Genomic DNA, 16,408 nt, shown 5'->3' with positions numbered 1-16,408 from the left:
TACTTACAATTAGTCAAGCACATTCTATCTTTAAGACTTTCTTATCAAAGATGAATATTTATAACCAATCGTTATTTCTCAAAAATGCTTTTATTATTTTGTCTTTTAATATTATTTCTTCAGTATCTACTATAGTGAACTTAAGTTATGATATATTTCCACAGATTTCCTTATTTATACTATATTTCGATAAGTTTAAATTTTACCTAGTACTATATTAACCCAAATTTTCTATATTTTTACAATAAATATTTATAATTTTACCAATGTAGCTAAGTTATCATGCTTTCTTATAGACAGCCTAGATTGCTAGATAAATTAATCCTTATGGCGCTTACATTTGGAGAACCCCGGGTAATTTGAGCATCGCTTTTGATTCTGAAAAATTTTCGAGATGCGATGAGCTTGAAAAACTCAATTGTTTAAAAAAGTATTAAAAAATTTAAACTAAGGTATAGTTGATTATCTTTTGATATATTACTACATAATCTATTTGTTGGTTATTTTTAAATATCAGATAATTCAAGAATTACTTTTATTGAGAAATGGGTAAAACTCAGAAGAAAAATAGTAAAGGTCGTTTAGATAGATACTATTATTTAGCTAAAGAAAAAGGTTACCGTGCTCGTTCTTCATTTAAAATCATTCAAATTAATGAAAAATATGGTCATTTCTTAGAGAAATCCAAGGTAGTTATCGATTTATGTGCTGCTCCAGGTTCGTGGTGTCAAGTTGCCTCCAAATTATGCCCCATCAATTCCTTAATTATTGGTGTTGATATTGTCCCAATGAAGCCTATGCCAAATGTCATTACTTTCCAAAGTGATATTACGACTGAAGACTGTAGATCTAAACTTAGAGGTTATATGAAGACCTGGAAAGCTGATACTGTTTTACATGATGGTGCTCCAAATGTCGGTCTTGGCTGGGCTCAAGATGCTTTTACCCAGTCTCATTTAACATTACAAGCTTTAAAATTAGCAGTTGAAAATTTAGTTGTTAATGGTACTTTCATCACCAAGGTATTCAGATCAAAGGATTATAATAAACTTATCTGGCTATTTCAACAGTTTTTCGAAAAAGTTGAAGCTACAAAACCACCAGCTTCAAGAAATGTTTCTGCAGAAATTTTTGTTGTTTGTAAAGGTTTTAAGGCTCCAAAAAGAATAGACCCAAGGTTATTAGATCCAAAGGAAGTTTTTGAAGAATTACCAGATGGTCCACAAAATATGGAATCTAGGATCTATAACCCAGAAAAGAAGGTGAGAAAGAGACAGGGTTATGAGGAAGGTGACAATTTATTGTATCATGAAACGGATATTTTGGAATTTGTCAAAACTGAAGACCCAATTTCTATGTTAGGTGTAATGAATAAATTTACATTTGATAAAAATAATACTGAATGGCAGATTTTAAAGAAAATGAAACAAACTACAAAAGAATTTTTAAGCTGTATAGAGGATTTAAAGGTTTTAGGTAAGAAAGACTTTAAAATGATTTTAAAATGGAGAAAATATGCCAGAGAATTATTAGATATCCAAGATGAAAGTGAAGTAGTTAAAGAAGAAATTACTGTTGAACCAATGACAGAGGAAGAACAAATCGAGAAAGAATTACAAAATTTACAGGAGAAACAAAGATTAAAGAATAAACGTGAAAAGAGAAAGAAGAATGAACTTAAACAAAAGGAGTTAACAAGAATGCAAATGAATATGCTGACACCAAAGGATATTGGTATCGATGCTGCAAGCATTGGTAAAGATTCCTTATTTAATTTAAACACAGCTGAGAAAACTGGTATTTTGGATAAGATTGCTAAGGGTAAGAAGAGAATGGTATTTACAGAGGATCAATTATTGGAAGATAATGATATTCATATTGATGAAACTTTAGTCACCGAACGTGATGATCTAAGTAATTTAGACGATTTGGAAAGTGAGATGAATATGATGTATAATGAATATAAAGAAAGAAAATCGGAAAGAGATGCCAAGTTTAGAGCAAAACAAGCTCGTGGTGGTGATCACGAAGAGGAATGGACAGGTTTTACTGACAATCAACCAGATGGTGATGCAAATGAAGATATTGACTATTCAGATGCGTATGTAGAAGAAGATGAAGCATCCGACATATCTGATTCAGATGATGATGAAGCAATTAATAATTTAATTAGTAAATTAAAAAGTCAATCTGAAGATGAGAAAGGCAAACTAAGTAACAAAGCTAAAATGTTATTCAACGATCCAATTTTTGAAAATGTTTCAGCTGACTTACCAGGTATGGAACCGATTGGAAAAGGTAAAGGTAAATTTAATGTTAATGATGTTGGTTCTGAAGCTGTTGGTGATATTTCCAAATTAGGAAGAAAAAGAAATCATTCCGAAATGTCAATATCGACTGGAGATAAGAAAAGTGATAATAACTCTGAATCTGACAGCAGTGATGCTGAAAGTAATAGTGACAACGATTTTGAAATTGTTGCTAATGATAGTGCTAACACTGATTTAAATGATATAATGGATTCTGATTATGATTCTGAAGAAGAAAGAAAACAAACCAAGAAAAGTAAGCATTCTAAAGAAATTGATATTGCTACTGTTGAAGCAATGACATTAGCACATCAATTAGCATTAGGCCAAAAGACAAAACATAATATGATTGATGAAGGTTTCAATAGATACACATTCCGTGATACAGAAAATTTACCGGAATGGTTTGTTGAAGATGAGAAGCAACATTCTAAGATCAATAGACCAATAACTAAAGAAGCGGCTATGGCAATTAAAGAGAAGTTACGCGCGTTGAATGCTAGACCAATTAAGAAGGTATCTGAAGCTAAAGCTAGAAAGAAGATGCGTGCTGTTGCAAGACTAGAGAAGATCAAGAAGAAGGCTGGTTTAATTAATGATGACAATGATAAATCTGAAAGAGACAAGTCTGAAGAAATTGCTAAATTGATGCGTAAAGTTACCAAGAAGCAAAGATCTAAGCCTAAGGTTACATTGGTTGTTGCTGCAGGTAGTAACAAAGGTTTATCAGGTAGACCTAAGGGTATTAAAGGTAAATATAAGATGGTTGATGGTGTTCTGAAGAACGAACAAAGAGCATTGAAGAGAATTGCTAAGAAACATCATAAGAAGAAAAACTAAATGAAAGAGCATTCCAAAAAAATAATATAAAATAAAATATAGCAATAATAACAACTTAGGCATAAATATTTATACTTATATATGTTGACAACTGATTTCTAATTGTATAAATATAAATAAACATTCTGTATATTACTAACTAAAGACATATATTTTCCCCTCAGCTGTTTGATTGAAATTATAGGCATGAAAATAAGTAATGTGGTGGTGAGAACCTAAGAGTATTTACATTTTTTAATATCATTTGTTTACATTTTTATTTGTATAATTGTCTTTTTTCTTTCAAATTTTCGTGTAGATTTTTCGTGTTAATGGGCCATGTATATATCCTAATTAGGATATATACATGGCAATAAAAAACCCAAGTAGGAAAAAACGACATGCTGCTATGAAAAAAAATGTAAATATTTACAGTTTTCTTTGCTAAAAGTATAAAGTAATGGTTTATTTACAGTTTTTTATTACCATCTTGGTTTTTACTTTCAATTCAGAACATAATTTATTTGACAAATATGTAAATATTGATGTTGAATGTTTTGAACTTTTTTTCATATTTAAAGAAAGGGTTTTCAATAGGAATTATAACTTGAATAATATTTAAATTTATTACATAAATTTAAACCTTTAGTATAGATTAAAATAATTGATTAGAAGTAAAATAGTTGAAAATAAAACAATTAAAGAGTAAAACATCAAAATAACAAAAATCAAGTGTTCAACATAAATATAAAGTACGTAAAATCAAATATTTAGAAAAGAAACAAACTATAAAGTGCAGAGTCATTAAAGAGATGTTCTATATAAAAAATTAAGCAACCAGAGCACATAAGGCAGAACCGACACCTGAACCATCCTTGGCAATTCTTAAATGAACTTTTCTTTCACCTTCTGTACCAATTGGTGACAAAGCTAAAGCATGTCTCAACATAGATCTATAACCTGGATAATATTCAGCAATTGAGCCATCACAACCAACTTCCACTTCACCGTGGTATCTTTTCGTTAAAGCACCAGTCTTCATTAAGATAGCAGCAATTGGAACTGCAGCTAAATAAGCGCTACGTCTTGAAATAGCACGAACAATTTTTTGAATGGCATAACGTTCTTGTGGAGTAGTTGGTAATCTTAAAGATTGCAATAGAGTCAATTCTGTTTCACGTAAGTTGGTAGAGTCGTCAATTTCAATATGAGCTAAAACTTGACAACCTAATTCAAAAGGAGTCTTTAAACGATGTGGTAGAGATCTTTCGGTTCTATATTGGGTTAAGATCAAACCTTGTTGGTATAAGTCTAATAGGATGTTTCTTAATATTTCACCCAAATATAAGGCAGAAATTCTTTTTTCGAAAAGATGGAAACCTGGATTTGATGAGAATTTTTGATCAATCAAAGTATCATATTTCGTAGTTGGGATATATTTTAGTTCATTATCAAAGGACCCCCATTCTGTATTGACACACATCTTAGTTTTACCTTCTCTAATTAATCTTTCACGTAATTCCGGTTGTAATTTCCCAATATTTTCTGTAGATTCCATATAACAACCGTTGGTACCAGTACCAATAATACAACCAATGACAGGCTCAACCACTTCACCAGTGGCCAAACTTGACATAGAAGATCCAGAAGAATAGCACAATGACAAAAATGTACCTACAGTATCATTGGTTAAGGCCACAATACGGATTCTTTCCAAACCTTGAGAGTCCAATTGATCTTGGAATAATTGAACAACATCTCTACCTACAGTATCTTTAATTTGAACATTTTTAGTCCATCTGATCAAGATACCTTCATTTAAAGAAGTTTGTTCAACAGGATAAGTGAAAGTGAACCCCATTTTCATAGAGACACCTGCATGTGGGTCCAATACTTCTGGATGAGCCCTCTTAATGAAAGCATAGGTACGTCTTGCCATAAAGGAGAATAATTTATCGCTTGAAGCAGTATCCTCTTCAATGACTTCTTGTGGTAAATGTGACTTGACATGTCTCAATTGGAAAGTGTGATCTCCTAACAATTCCACAGAACATATACGGAAATGCATAGTACCCAATTCACATGCTAATAGAATACCACGTTCAGTACCATTTGGTAAACCCGTAACAAAAGATGGTAACATCGATAAACCTGCAGAATTTGGAGATGGTGTTGTGGATGAATTGACCTCAGAAGAATTAGGATGGTTTAACCCGTTTTCCATTGCTTCAATAAACCCTTCAGTCATGGTCTTCAATTGTTCCTTCTCTACGACCAATTGAGAACAGATTTTATCTACTGCATCGTCTAGTTTGGCGGCAGTCTCTCTATGAAGTTGTTCGAACGACATAAGATCAGTGTAGTGTATATCGTTGTGTTTGTTTAATAATTATTTATAAGCTTGTTTGATAGATTCCAATATTAGTTGCTATCAATTGTATCTAGTAACTTTTCTAATAAGCTTAAATACTTTTTTTTATTACAGACTTTTGTGTATAACTTGCTGTTGTCCACTTTCTTATATAGCTTATATATACCGCCCCTGGAGCGAAAAAATGCAGCGCGTGGTGAGAAGTGCGGGTAACTGTACTGAGAATGTTGTATTCAGAGAAGACGTTGTACGAGCTTAGAATATAACAAAATGACATAAGCGGCTCCATACTTGAAGGTTAATACAGGTAAGTTTATCGATATTTTTGAAGTGCAGGAGACAGTGGAGCTTGCTTTTAAAAACAGTGAATCTTTTTGGAATTGTAGTGGGGAGTATTATTATAGGTGTTTCTGCGCCGTTTTCTTAAGGCGGAAACCCAATGAAAAAAAATGCGGGGTCAATTCAGAATGTTGGAAGTTATACAGACATGAAAAAATACTACGCAAAAAGATTACAGATTATGGTTCATGGTTCTTTGAGGTATTCCCTAAATGGTCGCAGGAACCTCCTGAAAATATGATAATTGTGTTATTAGCTGATAAAGTAAGGATTTAGTCAAACATTCAGTAAGGGCTCATAATGCTATTATTGGAAGTATAAGTAAACAGTGACGTCAACTACATAGATATATATACCCATATAAATATTATACATGTCGAGAACATTTCTAGATTGGTAATTGGAAAAAACGTATCCGGTACTGTTATTTTGAAGTATTGAAAGAATTAGAGCTTTTTATATTGTATCAGGGTATACTGGTTTTTATGCCCTCTGTCTGAATTAAAATATCAGCCTGTGAGGTAGTAGGTACCTTGATAGAAAAAAAATTAAACGATATCTTTCAAGAATTTGTAGCTCCGATTAGATGTGATAGATGCAATACGAATATGGCAAATTCTTAATGATGGAGTTGGTGCAAATACTATAATGGATTTTAAAGATAAAATTTAGGAAATTGCTAGCAACTATATACTATTCAACACTTGAACGTTGTATTTAGCTTTTATAGCCAAGAAGAAATTAGACTTTATTGGATGTATTAATCAGCTGACAAAGTTGCCAGATAGAGACTTAATCAACATTAAACTGTGTAATGAAACAATTAAGTAACCTTGTTGAGCAAATAATTTTGACAAGTACAAGAAATTATTTTGAGTATATATTTATTCATAGCACTCAATTGCTGGTGAATATAAACACAAGCTAATTTTTATTCTATCACGTGAGGATTATTTTTCGGGTACTTATTGCTTCTCTTGTAATAGAAAATAATTCTTTGGCATGTAAATACCTAAGGTGAAAAAAGTAATATTTTTGCAACTGCAAAAAATAACTCAAAGACATAGCAACCTACTGATTATGTTTCGTATTGCTAAGTCCTTAGTAAAATCCATTGAACAAAGTGTCCAGGATACTTTATCGTTTTCCCAGGATTCTCAATTAGATGCATTTTTCCAGTCGATCCCTCCAAATTTAATATTACCTCAATTGTTACCACCTAATTATAGTCCAGATGATCCCTCTTTGACCGGGACCCAACCACTATTTGAATTTACACAGAAGCACAATAACATTATTTCTGGGTTGCGTATCGTGTACGTGGATGAAAGTCAATTACAATTGCAATCATATTTTGATCATATTGTTGGTATCAATGATAATCCTTTACCATTGGTTTATAATTATAATACTCCATATCCAAATTATGATAAAATATTTGAAATATTGAACAATAGCGTCTCTAGTTTTGTTAAATTCAATATTTGGTCTGCAAAAGGGGGAACCTTTCGTGATGAATATTTATCAATACTACCAAATTCAAGTGAGGATGAACTAACAGATATTAGCCTGGAAAATATCTCAAATAATACTACTACACATGCTTCAAACTCACAAGGATTCCAAAAATTAAGCTTTAAAGTCCAATGGTCTCCACTTAACGCTTCTACTTTTACTTATCATATTTTAAATCTAAATATTCCAAATGGCCCAGCATTCGTGGCTGGCCTAATCCCTGATGAAGATTATATTATAGGCTGCCAAGATGGATTACTGGCTACTGGTGGCAATGGATTGCTACAGGATATCATCAGATCAAGAGCAAACCATTCGTTAATATTGTACGTGTTTAATAAAATTGAAGATAACGTCAGACCAGTCACAGTGAATATTGGCCCAGATGGAAGATTAGGCAGCAATATTGGCTATGGTTTTCTTCATAGGATTCCTGCTCCACATGGCACGGTGGTGGCACCAACACCTGCAAATCCAAATGTAACTTCTACCTATTCACCTAACACTATTACTTCCCCTCAACAAGTGCCTCCACAATCTTCAGAAACTTTCATTCCAAATGCAGTTGTCCATCCTCCACTAGCCAAGAAAAATAAACCACATGCTGAAAAGAAAGAAAAGAAAGTTAACATGATGGACTACTTCAACGAAGGTAAGGATCAAAGTGCTGTTAGGAAAGTTGACCAAGACGCAACCCCCCCACCAATCTTGCACAAGTAGAAATCTATATTATACTTCATTATATATATATTTATACATTACACGTATAGTCACGCGACATTGATGTTTTCTAACTCAATATTGTAGCATATAGTTTAATACTTCAGTATTACTGTTTATTCAACATTTTCTGACACCATGTTACTGACGCGTCATCTTAACTGCGGAAACAACTTGCTGAAATTTTCGAGAATTCTTGTCCTAAGACAACGCCAAGGTTTCAAAAAGTAAAAGCATATAGTAGACATGCATAAAATGAAATAAAATCTGTGACAAGAGCAATTGGATAAATATTCTTCAATAAAAATACCAGGAAACTAACCCGTATAACCATGAGATTCTCCAAGTTCTCACTTCTTGCAAGTGTGTTATATTCTATAACTCCAGCTCTGGGTTCTGCAATTGCTCCCGAAGATTCTAAAGTTATTCAACTAAATGCCAATAATTTTGATGAAACTGTTAAAGGTACTAAGCTTACAATGGTTGAATTTTTTGCACCATGGTGTTTTTATTCTAACGCCATGATTAATGAATATGTCAATGCTGCGAATTCCTTGAATTCTGATGATATATTATTTACTCAAGTGAATTGTGAATCAGAAGAGAATATTGAATTCTGTGAAAACATGGAAATCGATGTTTATCCAACTATTAAAATCTTTAGAAACATCAATATTGAAGAACCACTGGATTTTGTTGGCCATAGAACTGCTGATAATTTCATCACCACTTTACAATCATTATTATCAGCTCCTGTCACAATCATTAACAGTGACGAAGAATTACAGAATTTTATTGACAATTCTGATAAAACTATCATCGCAAACATAGGTGGTATTGAAGGTTTGAATGAAACATTTTATGAAGCTGCTCAAAACAATACTCTAGATTTTGATTTCATCTTATATCCAAAGGAAAATATCACTGAAGCTGAAAAAGAATTATTGGTTTATGTTAAGGAAGATGATCCAGAATATGACGGTAGCTATTCTGTTGCAAGTTACCCATCCTATTCTTTCTATAAATTGGTAGCCAATAAAGAATTACTAATGGTTTGGGTTAATGGTCAAACTTTACCAGTTATTGGCGAATTAAATGGTGAAAATTTCATGTATTACGTCAATGGTAACACTCCATTAGCTTACTTGTTCTATGTTGTTCGTGAAGAATTTATGGATTACTTATCAGTATTGAAACCATTAGCTATGAAATACCGTCACCAATTGAATTTCGTTGGTGTTGACGCATTGAAGTTCGGTAAACAAGTTGAAAACTTGAATTTATTACCTAACTTTCCATTATTTGCTATTCACAATATGACAAACAATAGAAAATACTCCTTTGACCAAATATCACCTGAAGAATATGCTAATATCACAGAACCTTTAAAAATCGACCATAATGACATTAGAGATTTAGTTGAAAAATTTATGAATGGTACTGCTGATCCAGTTATAGGAACAGAACCAGTTCCAGAGACTCAGGAAAACACATTTGTTTACCAATTAGTTGGTACTACTCATGACGACTTTGTTAGGGATAATGAGAGAGATATCATTGTCAATTACTATTCCCCATGGGATGAAGGTTCTAAACAGACCAATCCATTATTCGATAAGGCTGCTGAATTATTATATCCATATTCTGATAAAATCGGTTTTGCAAAGATCAATGCTTTTAACAATGATATTCTATCTGTAAATGTTGACAAATTTCCAACAATTGCTTTATATCCAGCGGGCAGTAACGGTACTGAAATTATTTATTTCAACACAAGTAAATCTGTAGAACATTTCTGCGATTTCGCTGAAGAATATTCAAAGAATGATATCCCAGGCAAATCTGTCTTTGCTGAATATAAGAAGAAAGTTTTTAAGGAAACTGATGTTGAAGGCGACTTAGCTATCAATGAAGATCCAGAACAAGTTGTTGTTAACGCTGGTGAACCTGTTGATGAATCTGCTAAAGAGGTAGAACAACTCGAGGAATTAGTCCAAGAATCCGACCCAGCTCAAGTATCCGAAGCTGCCCAAGAATCTGAACCAGTTCAAGAACAGGTTCTAGAACAGGTTCAAGAAGTTCCTGAATTTCAAGAAAGTGATGATATAAAAGTAGAACAAGCTCAGACACAAGCTGAGGAATCAGTTTCTGAAGCTGTCGAAATTCAAGATGAATTATAAATTCCCGCTTCATTTCTATTCTAATTCTTTTTTACGTTTATTATTCGATATACAAATAAATAATAGATGTATATATGTCTTCATCTAGACGCAATATATTACTTTCAATAATATTTTTCTATTGTAAAATTAGAATCTGTATATTTATGTATTAATGGTGCAAATTAAACGTATACATAATATCATTCCGAATTAGCCAATTGTGAAATTTCGGCGTTTATAGAAATATAAAAAGAGAAAATATAAGCTGACGTAAAACAAATGACTTTTAAAAGTATAAGGGAAAATCGTCAAAACCTTTTAAAAGATAATTAGTAATGGCTGTTTATACCCCTCCTAATAAATCAACTGATAACTCATCAAAGAGTCCTACTGATACTACTGATGATTCCTCAAGAGATATTGAGAAATTTTATATACGGCCAAGTTTAGGTTTGAAAATGTGGGGACCTTTAGTTCCTGCATCTGACAATAAAACTGGCCTTTGGGCTTTGGTTGGTACACAAACAGTTATTGGGATTTTATGTGTGCAAAGATTCCGAATGCTAAGATTAAGACCTATTTCACAATCTACCTCTACGCTAGGTTTCAAGAAGTTATCTGGTAGAAATATTGCAGATATACCAAGCTTAAATCGATTTTCAACAGCTAATGGCTCATTAATGACCAGCTCTAAGCCAAAAATCTTTCAATTAATTAGCCAATTTAAGCTTAAATCTTCAAATAGTTATAAACAGTTTAAAACTAAATATCAACATTTCTCAAAATATATTTATCTATTATTTGGTTCTGTCATCCTATTTCAGTCGAGTCTAGAAACACTTCGACTAACAATAATCAAATATGATCCATGGTGTGAAGAAGTTAAAAGTTTAAGAAATAAAAAATTATTTAACGATTTAATTAAATTTTATCATGAAGGGATTGATCCTAACAAAGTGAAAGTTAAAGATGCTACTAGTGGCAATATTTTGTCAATTAATATACCTGAAGTTAAACAAAGTGTTGCATTAGTTAGAGCTCAAGCAGAGTCACAAAATCCTATCATTAAATGGTTCGGCCCTATTCAATATAAACCGATGTCATTCAGTGATTATTTGGATCAGTTGGAATTTCATCTAGATATGTTGGAATCTTTCCAAAAAAAAAATAGTGTTAATGAAGCTTCCGAGCATTTAAGAAATCAATTGGCCAATACTGATGAAGAAATTCAAAATTTTATTAAGAAAAATAAAGAAAATAGAGAAAAGGCACTCAAATATGTAATTAACTCTTCCAATGTTTCCTTTATAGATAGCTCTGATTCACAACCTAATGAAAACTCTGAAGCTGATATCACTGAGAGAAAGAAGCTAAGGAGATCTAATAGAAGTATAATACTAGGCCCTGATAAGAGAAACATTACTGATCTAGACATACCAGAACTTTGGACTATGTATAACCCATGGACTAGCTTAGCACTAGATACATCATTAAGTATTAAGTTTCTTCCAACGGTAGTTAGTCCAGAATCCTCCAAAGAGGAATCCGATAAAATGCTTCCGGGAGAAAATGATCCAGATAATGATACTACTGAACTATCAATTACTAAGGATCCAACAAAACCTACTTCATAAGTAAATCTTTTGGAATATATAATTTCATTTTGCAAGAATATTTTCAAAATTTCATGGTTGAGCTAAATTGTATATAATGGACTAATATAGAACCATTGGATGTGTATATGTTTAACAAAAAAATATAAAGGTAAATAGATATCGGATATTTAAATACATACAAACCTCCCAGAGTAAGTTTTTTAATAATTCGTATGTTATTTATTAAATCAATCTCTTTTTTTTGGTCTCAAGGGGACTCGAACGCTAATAAATAATGGAGCTCAAAACTTTCGTTTTTTCCCAATTCAGAATTCTGTCTGTAGAAATTAACGCCTGAACTTTGAAGAATTAATATTTTAATACATCGTAGATGAAGGGCTCATAATTTTAGATTTTAAATGCAGCGAATTTACATATTAACAAAAATATTTAACATTCTCAGTCTGCAAAAACACTACAAAGCAAAAATGAGGTTTATACAGAGTTTTTGGTTGAGTATTATTATTCACGTCCTAAAACTAACCCTAGTTAAGGCGGTTTACGAGGATGAAGCTTACATAACGGACTGGCAACTACAAAACATTGGTCACTATAATTGTATTATGGATGACCCCCCAAATAATAGATTCTTTGTTTTATCTGCCAGTGACCAGGATGATGAATTTTCTAAATTATCAGTTATTAACCAATTGACTGGGGAGGTTATCTTAAGAACCAATTTGAAGTATAAGATCGTTGATTCAATGATAGATATTAATGAAACAATGCTTGTTTTAAAGGATAAAAGTGGTAAGTTTATAAGTTTTAACACTGAAACATTATTTGAGATTGAAATACTGAATGAATTTGAAAATTTTAAGACTTCTTGTACTGAGTTTGACCCAAAATTACAGCATAATATCAAAATTATTGACAACGAGATCTTATTCGTTGAAGATGCAAAGGATACATTACGTATTACATTACCACCCAAATTTCAAAAAATTGAATTCTTATCTACAGATAATTCTACTAATTTGAAAGTCTTAGCTGCCACCGAAGGAGAAATATATTACTATTATTCAATTGTTGATAATAAGTTGAAAACTACTTGGACTAAAGATGAGTCTATTGCAAATATAGTTGACTACGTTTTTATTGATATTAAATCTACTTCATTAGATTCAGTTGCTGAACAAATAAAATATGAAACAATGTCTTCCAGTATTTTCGAAGCTTATTTGGTAAGAATCTCTAAAAATTTTAATAGACTATCGAAATTTCTAAAGGAAAATAATTATAATCCAGGTCAGATCTTAACAAAACTAATTACTTTTGATAATGATGATGATGAAGCACAATATTTGATAGAACAAGATATGAAGTTCGGATTTTTAAAATCGTTAACTGTTGTAGATTCAAATGGCAGAATTAGTGCAATTGATGTAATGAAAGGGTTAGCTATTTGGAATATTGAAACAGAACTGAACAATGTAATTGCCATGGAATTCAATGAGTCAGAAGGCAATTTGTATGTTTTTGCTGCCAATGGTTTATATAAATCCTATAAAATTTCTAATGGTATGCTAATGGGTAAATCAACTGAAGGAACTCTAAGTAAAAATATTTCAGATGATGTAATAGTTGAAAAATTAGAAAGATTAGGCAATTCAAACCTGTATTATGTTAAAATTTCACAATCTAATGAAAAACTAGTTGTCGATTTATCAAAAAAAAAGGGAGTTGAAGACACAAATAATATAGATAAAGATGAGAATACAATTTATATTTGTGATCATGATTCTCAAGGAGTATACGGCTATATTATTAATCAAAAATATCAGATTAAGCAATCTTGGAAACATAATTTAAACGAAAATGAAGAATTAATTTCTTTCGCAACTAAGGATACTGATCCTATCGTAAATATTGGTGTTATATTAGGCGACAGATCTGTTCTTTATAAATATTTATACCCAAACTTAGCAAGTTACATCATTCATAACAATGATTCCAATCAACTTATTTTAAATGTTATCGATACTATTACTGGTGAAATATTATATTCTCAAGTGCAGAATGATGTTTTTGATTCAACTTCTCCAGTTACAATGGTATTTGGTGAATATTGGATAATTTATTCTTATTTCAGTAATGAACCAATTCCAGAGCAAAAAATAGTTGTAGTTGAATTATATGAATCATTAATACCAAATGAATCTAAATCTAATTCATCAATGACAATCGATCCAACTGAAGGAATATTTAAACCATCTGCAATTACTGCTGCATTCTTTTTTCCGGAACAAATTAAACAAATGGCTTTGTCACATACAAAGTTTGATATTACAACTAAGGCGATATTGCTTGAGTTAGTAAATGGCCAATTGACATATTTACCTAAGAGTATATTAAACCCTAGACGTAAACCAGAGGAACTAATGACAGATGCAGATAAGAAGGAATTCATGGCGGCTCCTTACATTCCAACATTGCCCATTAATGATCATTTTGTTATTTCTCATTTTAGACAGATCTTAAGTGGGAAAAATGGAAAGCTTGTTTCTGTTCCAACTAACTTAGAATCCACTTCAAGTGTTTGTTTATTAGGATATGATTTATTCTGTACAAGAATAACACCATCAGGCCCATTTGATGTTCTAAGCCCAACATTTGAAAAATTTAATCTATTGGGTACAGTTATTTTACTAGTTACACTTTGCCTTTTCTTGCGTCCATATGTAGCTTCGAGAAGATTAAAGACTGCTTGGTTCGTTAGAGGATAGACATTTTGCGAATTTGTACTTTTTCTATAGTTAAATAATTTTCACATATTATTATTTTTATTGTGTATGAAGTATTACCACAATGAATAATATAGCACATTCATCAATGTATTATGCCATATTAAACTGTATTTCTGAGTCTTAAAGAGTAAAAGGATTTCAATTGTATTACTGAAACAATAGACTTTATAGTAATTATGTGATATTTGTGGAAAAAGTAGTATATGAACTGAACTAACTATCGAGATTATATATAGATTGACTGCATGCTTCCTAACCAATTAATACTTGAAGAATAAATATTTTAGTTTTTCAATACTACTTAAAATCTTATAGTTCCTAATACCAGATAGTGTACATTTTGCAGCAGTCTATTAGTATTATAGGGTTATTTTACATCAATTTTGATCTGAATTCTAAACTTATAAGAACAAGTAGAAATAACCATTAAAACTGAATAATCGACAAAAATTTGATATCGTATCTTATATGTGTACATAAATGTCATGAATTACAAGGAATAAAGGTAATAGACAGAATTCTCAAAAAAAACAACAGCCTTACACAAGAATAATACTTATGGTAAAACTACATTATATAGTAATTATATAGTTAAAGGCAGTTGGAATTACAAGTTCGATCACTACCTTCCAATTAATAAACAAGTTTTATTTTTAAAACTTTTCTTTGTCCCAATAACATGGAAATTTTTGTTAGATAAATGTGGTGTTTCTTAATTGGCCGATGACGATCTCTATATGAATGAGTATAGGCCACCTATCTTTAAAGATTTTTAAACAATATAAAAAAAACAATAAACAGAAGATAAAGAACTGAAACGTAAATATAATTAAGAGCTAATAATGAACGATAGACATGATAGCTTGAAAATAATTAATGATTTTATTTCAAACAATTTGCCATTCAAAGTGGTTTCAAATAGTATAAAATATTCGACGCCAATTATTGATTCGGATGATAATTCCAGGAATATCCTTCTAATTTTAGACAGTTCATTCAATCCACCACATTGGGCACATTATACAATCATATCTAGGGCAATTGAATATTATAAGTCTTTGGGCTATATTTCTATTAGAGTAATGCTGTTACTATCAATCGAAAATGCTGATAAAAAACCTAAACCTGCATCTTTTCATGAAAGATTAGATATGTTACAAATAATGGCCGGCATAGTATGTAAACAAGAGTCTATTGATACAATAGTTTCTATTACTCGATTCAGCAAGTTTGTTGATAAAGAAAAAATGATTAGAGGTTATAATAAAACCGATAAAATTGTATTCTTGCTTGGATTTGATACCGCGACAAGGCTATTTGAACCAAAGTATTATTTACCACAAACTGTACCTCAGGCTCTTGAAAAATTCATGGAAAATACAGAATTATTTTGCTTAACCAGAGGCTCTAATGAAGAGACGATTTCTGAACAGTTATCGCTACCAGCTGAAATAAAGTCTGGCAAATACGAACCCAATATACTTAAGGAATGGGCTTCTAAAATCCACGTAATTTCAAATAGAAATCAGTATAAGGATGTATCCTCATCAACGGTTAGGCATGAACTTCTGACTGGAACGCCAATTAAGGAACTAGAAAACCAAGTCCCCAAGGAAATTTTGAATTATATACAAAATTCAGGAGCTTCAATATTTTCCTAGTTTTAAGCATGCTATTTATTTATTTAGTTATTCATTCATTCATTCATTCATTCATTCATTCATTCATTTATTTACTTATTTATTATCAAAATTATGGTATTTACACCATT

The 16,408-nt window shown here is 31.4% G+C and overlaps 7 protein-coding genes across 7 annotated transcripts; 6 read left to right on the top strand and 1 right to left on the bottom strand.

Annotated features, from left to right (window-relative positions):
* Positions 1-545: 545 nt before the first annotated feature.
* On the top strand, positions 546-3,149 carry SPB1 (27S pre-rRNA (guanosine2922-2'-O)-methyltransferase; the record flags this gene model as incomplete). The annotated part of the gene is made up of 1 exon (XM_004178016.1): positions 546-3,149. One exon carries the CDS (start codon positions 546-548, stop codon positions 3,147-3,149), a length of 2,604 nt encoding a protein of 867 aa, XP_004178064.1.
* Positions 3,150-3,957: 808 nt separating this feature from the next.
* On the bottom strand, positions 3,958-5,478 carry TBLA0A07540 (uncharacterized protein; the record flags this gene model as incomplete). The annotated part of the gene is made up of 1 exon (XM_004178015.1): positions 3,958-5,478. One exon carries the CDS (start codon positions 5,476-5,478, stop codon positions 3,958-3,960), a length of 1,521 nt encoding a protein of 506 aa, XP_004178063.1.
* Positions 5,479-6,918: 1,440 nt separating this feature from the next.
* Positions 6,919-8,073, top strand: GRH1 (Grh1p; the record flags this gene model as incomplete). The annotated part of the gene is made up of 1 exon (XM_004178014.1): positions 6,919-8,073. The coding sequence occupies one exon, from the start codon at positions 6,919-6,921 to the stop codon at positions 8,071-8,073; it is 1,155 nt and encodes a 384-aa protein (XP_004178062.1).
* Positions 8,074-8,405: 332 nt separating this feature from the next.
* Positions 8,406-10,253, top strand: TBLA0A07520 (uncharacterized protein; the record flags this gene model as incomplete). The annotated part of the gene is made up of 1 exon (XM_004178013.1): positions 8,406-10,253. The coding sequence occupies one exon, from the start codon at positions 8,406-8,408 to the stop codon at positions 10,251-10,253; it is 1,848 nt and encodes a 615-aa protein (XP_004178061.1).
* A 317-nt stretch (positions 10,254-10,570) lies between these two features.
* Positions 10,571-11,869, top strand: MGR1 (Mgr1p; the record flags this gene model as incomplete). Its single annotated transcript, XM_004178012.1, has 1 exon — positions 10,571-11,869. One exon carries the CDS (start codon positions 10,571-10,573, stop codon positions 11,867-11,869), a length of 1,299 nt encoding a protein of 432 aa, XP_004178060.1.
* A 380-nt stretch (positions 11,870-12,249) lies between these two features.
* EMC1 (Emc1p) lies at positions 12,250-14,616 on the top strand (the record flags this gene model as incomplete). Its single annotated transcript, XM_004178011.1, has 1 exon — positions 12,250-14,616. The coding sequence occupies one exon, from the start codon at positions 12,250-12,252 to the stop codon at positions 14,614-14,616; it is 2,367 nt and encodes a 788-aa protein (XP_004178059.1).
* Positions 14,617-15,479: 863 nt separating this feature from the next.
* On the top strand, positions 15,480-16,298 carry POF1 (nicotinamide-nucleotide adenylyltransferase; the record flags this gene model as incomplete). Its single annotated transcript, XM_004178010.1, has 1 exon — positions 15,480-16,298. The coding sequence occupies one exon, from the start codon at positions 15,480-15,482 to the stop codon at positions 16,296-16,298; it is 819 nt and encodes a 272-aa protein (XP_004178058.1).
* Between the last annotated feature and the right edge of the window lie 110 nt (positions 16,299-16,408).

Source organism: Henningerozyma blattae, chromosome 1 (genome assembly GCF_000315915.1).
Source record: "Henningerozyma blattae CBS 6284 chromosome 1, complete genome".
Taxonomy (NCBI): Eukaryota; Fungi; Ascomycota; class Saccharomycetes; order Saccharomycetales; family Saccharomycetaceae; genus Henningerozyma; species Henningerozyma blattae.
The sequence above is the reverse complement of the archived record's forward strand: the minus strand, read 5'-3'. Positions and strand labels throughout refer to the sequence as shown.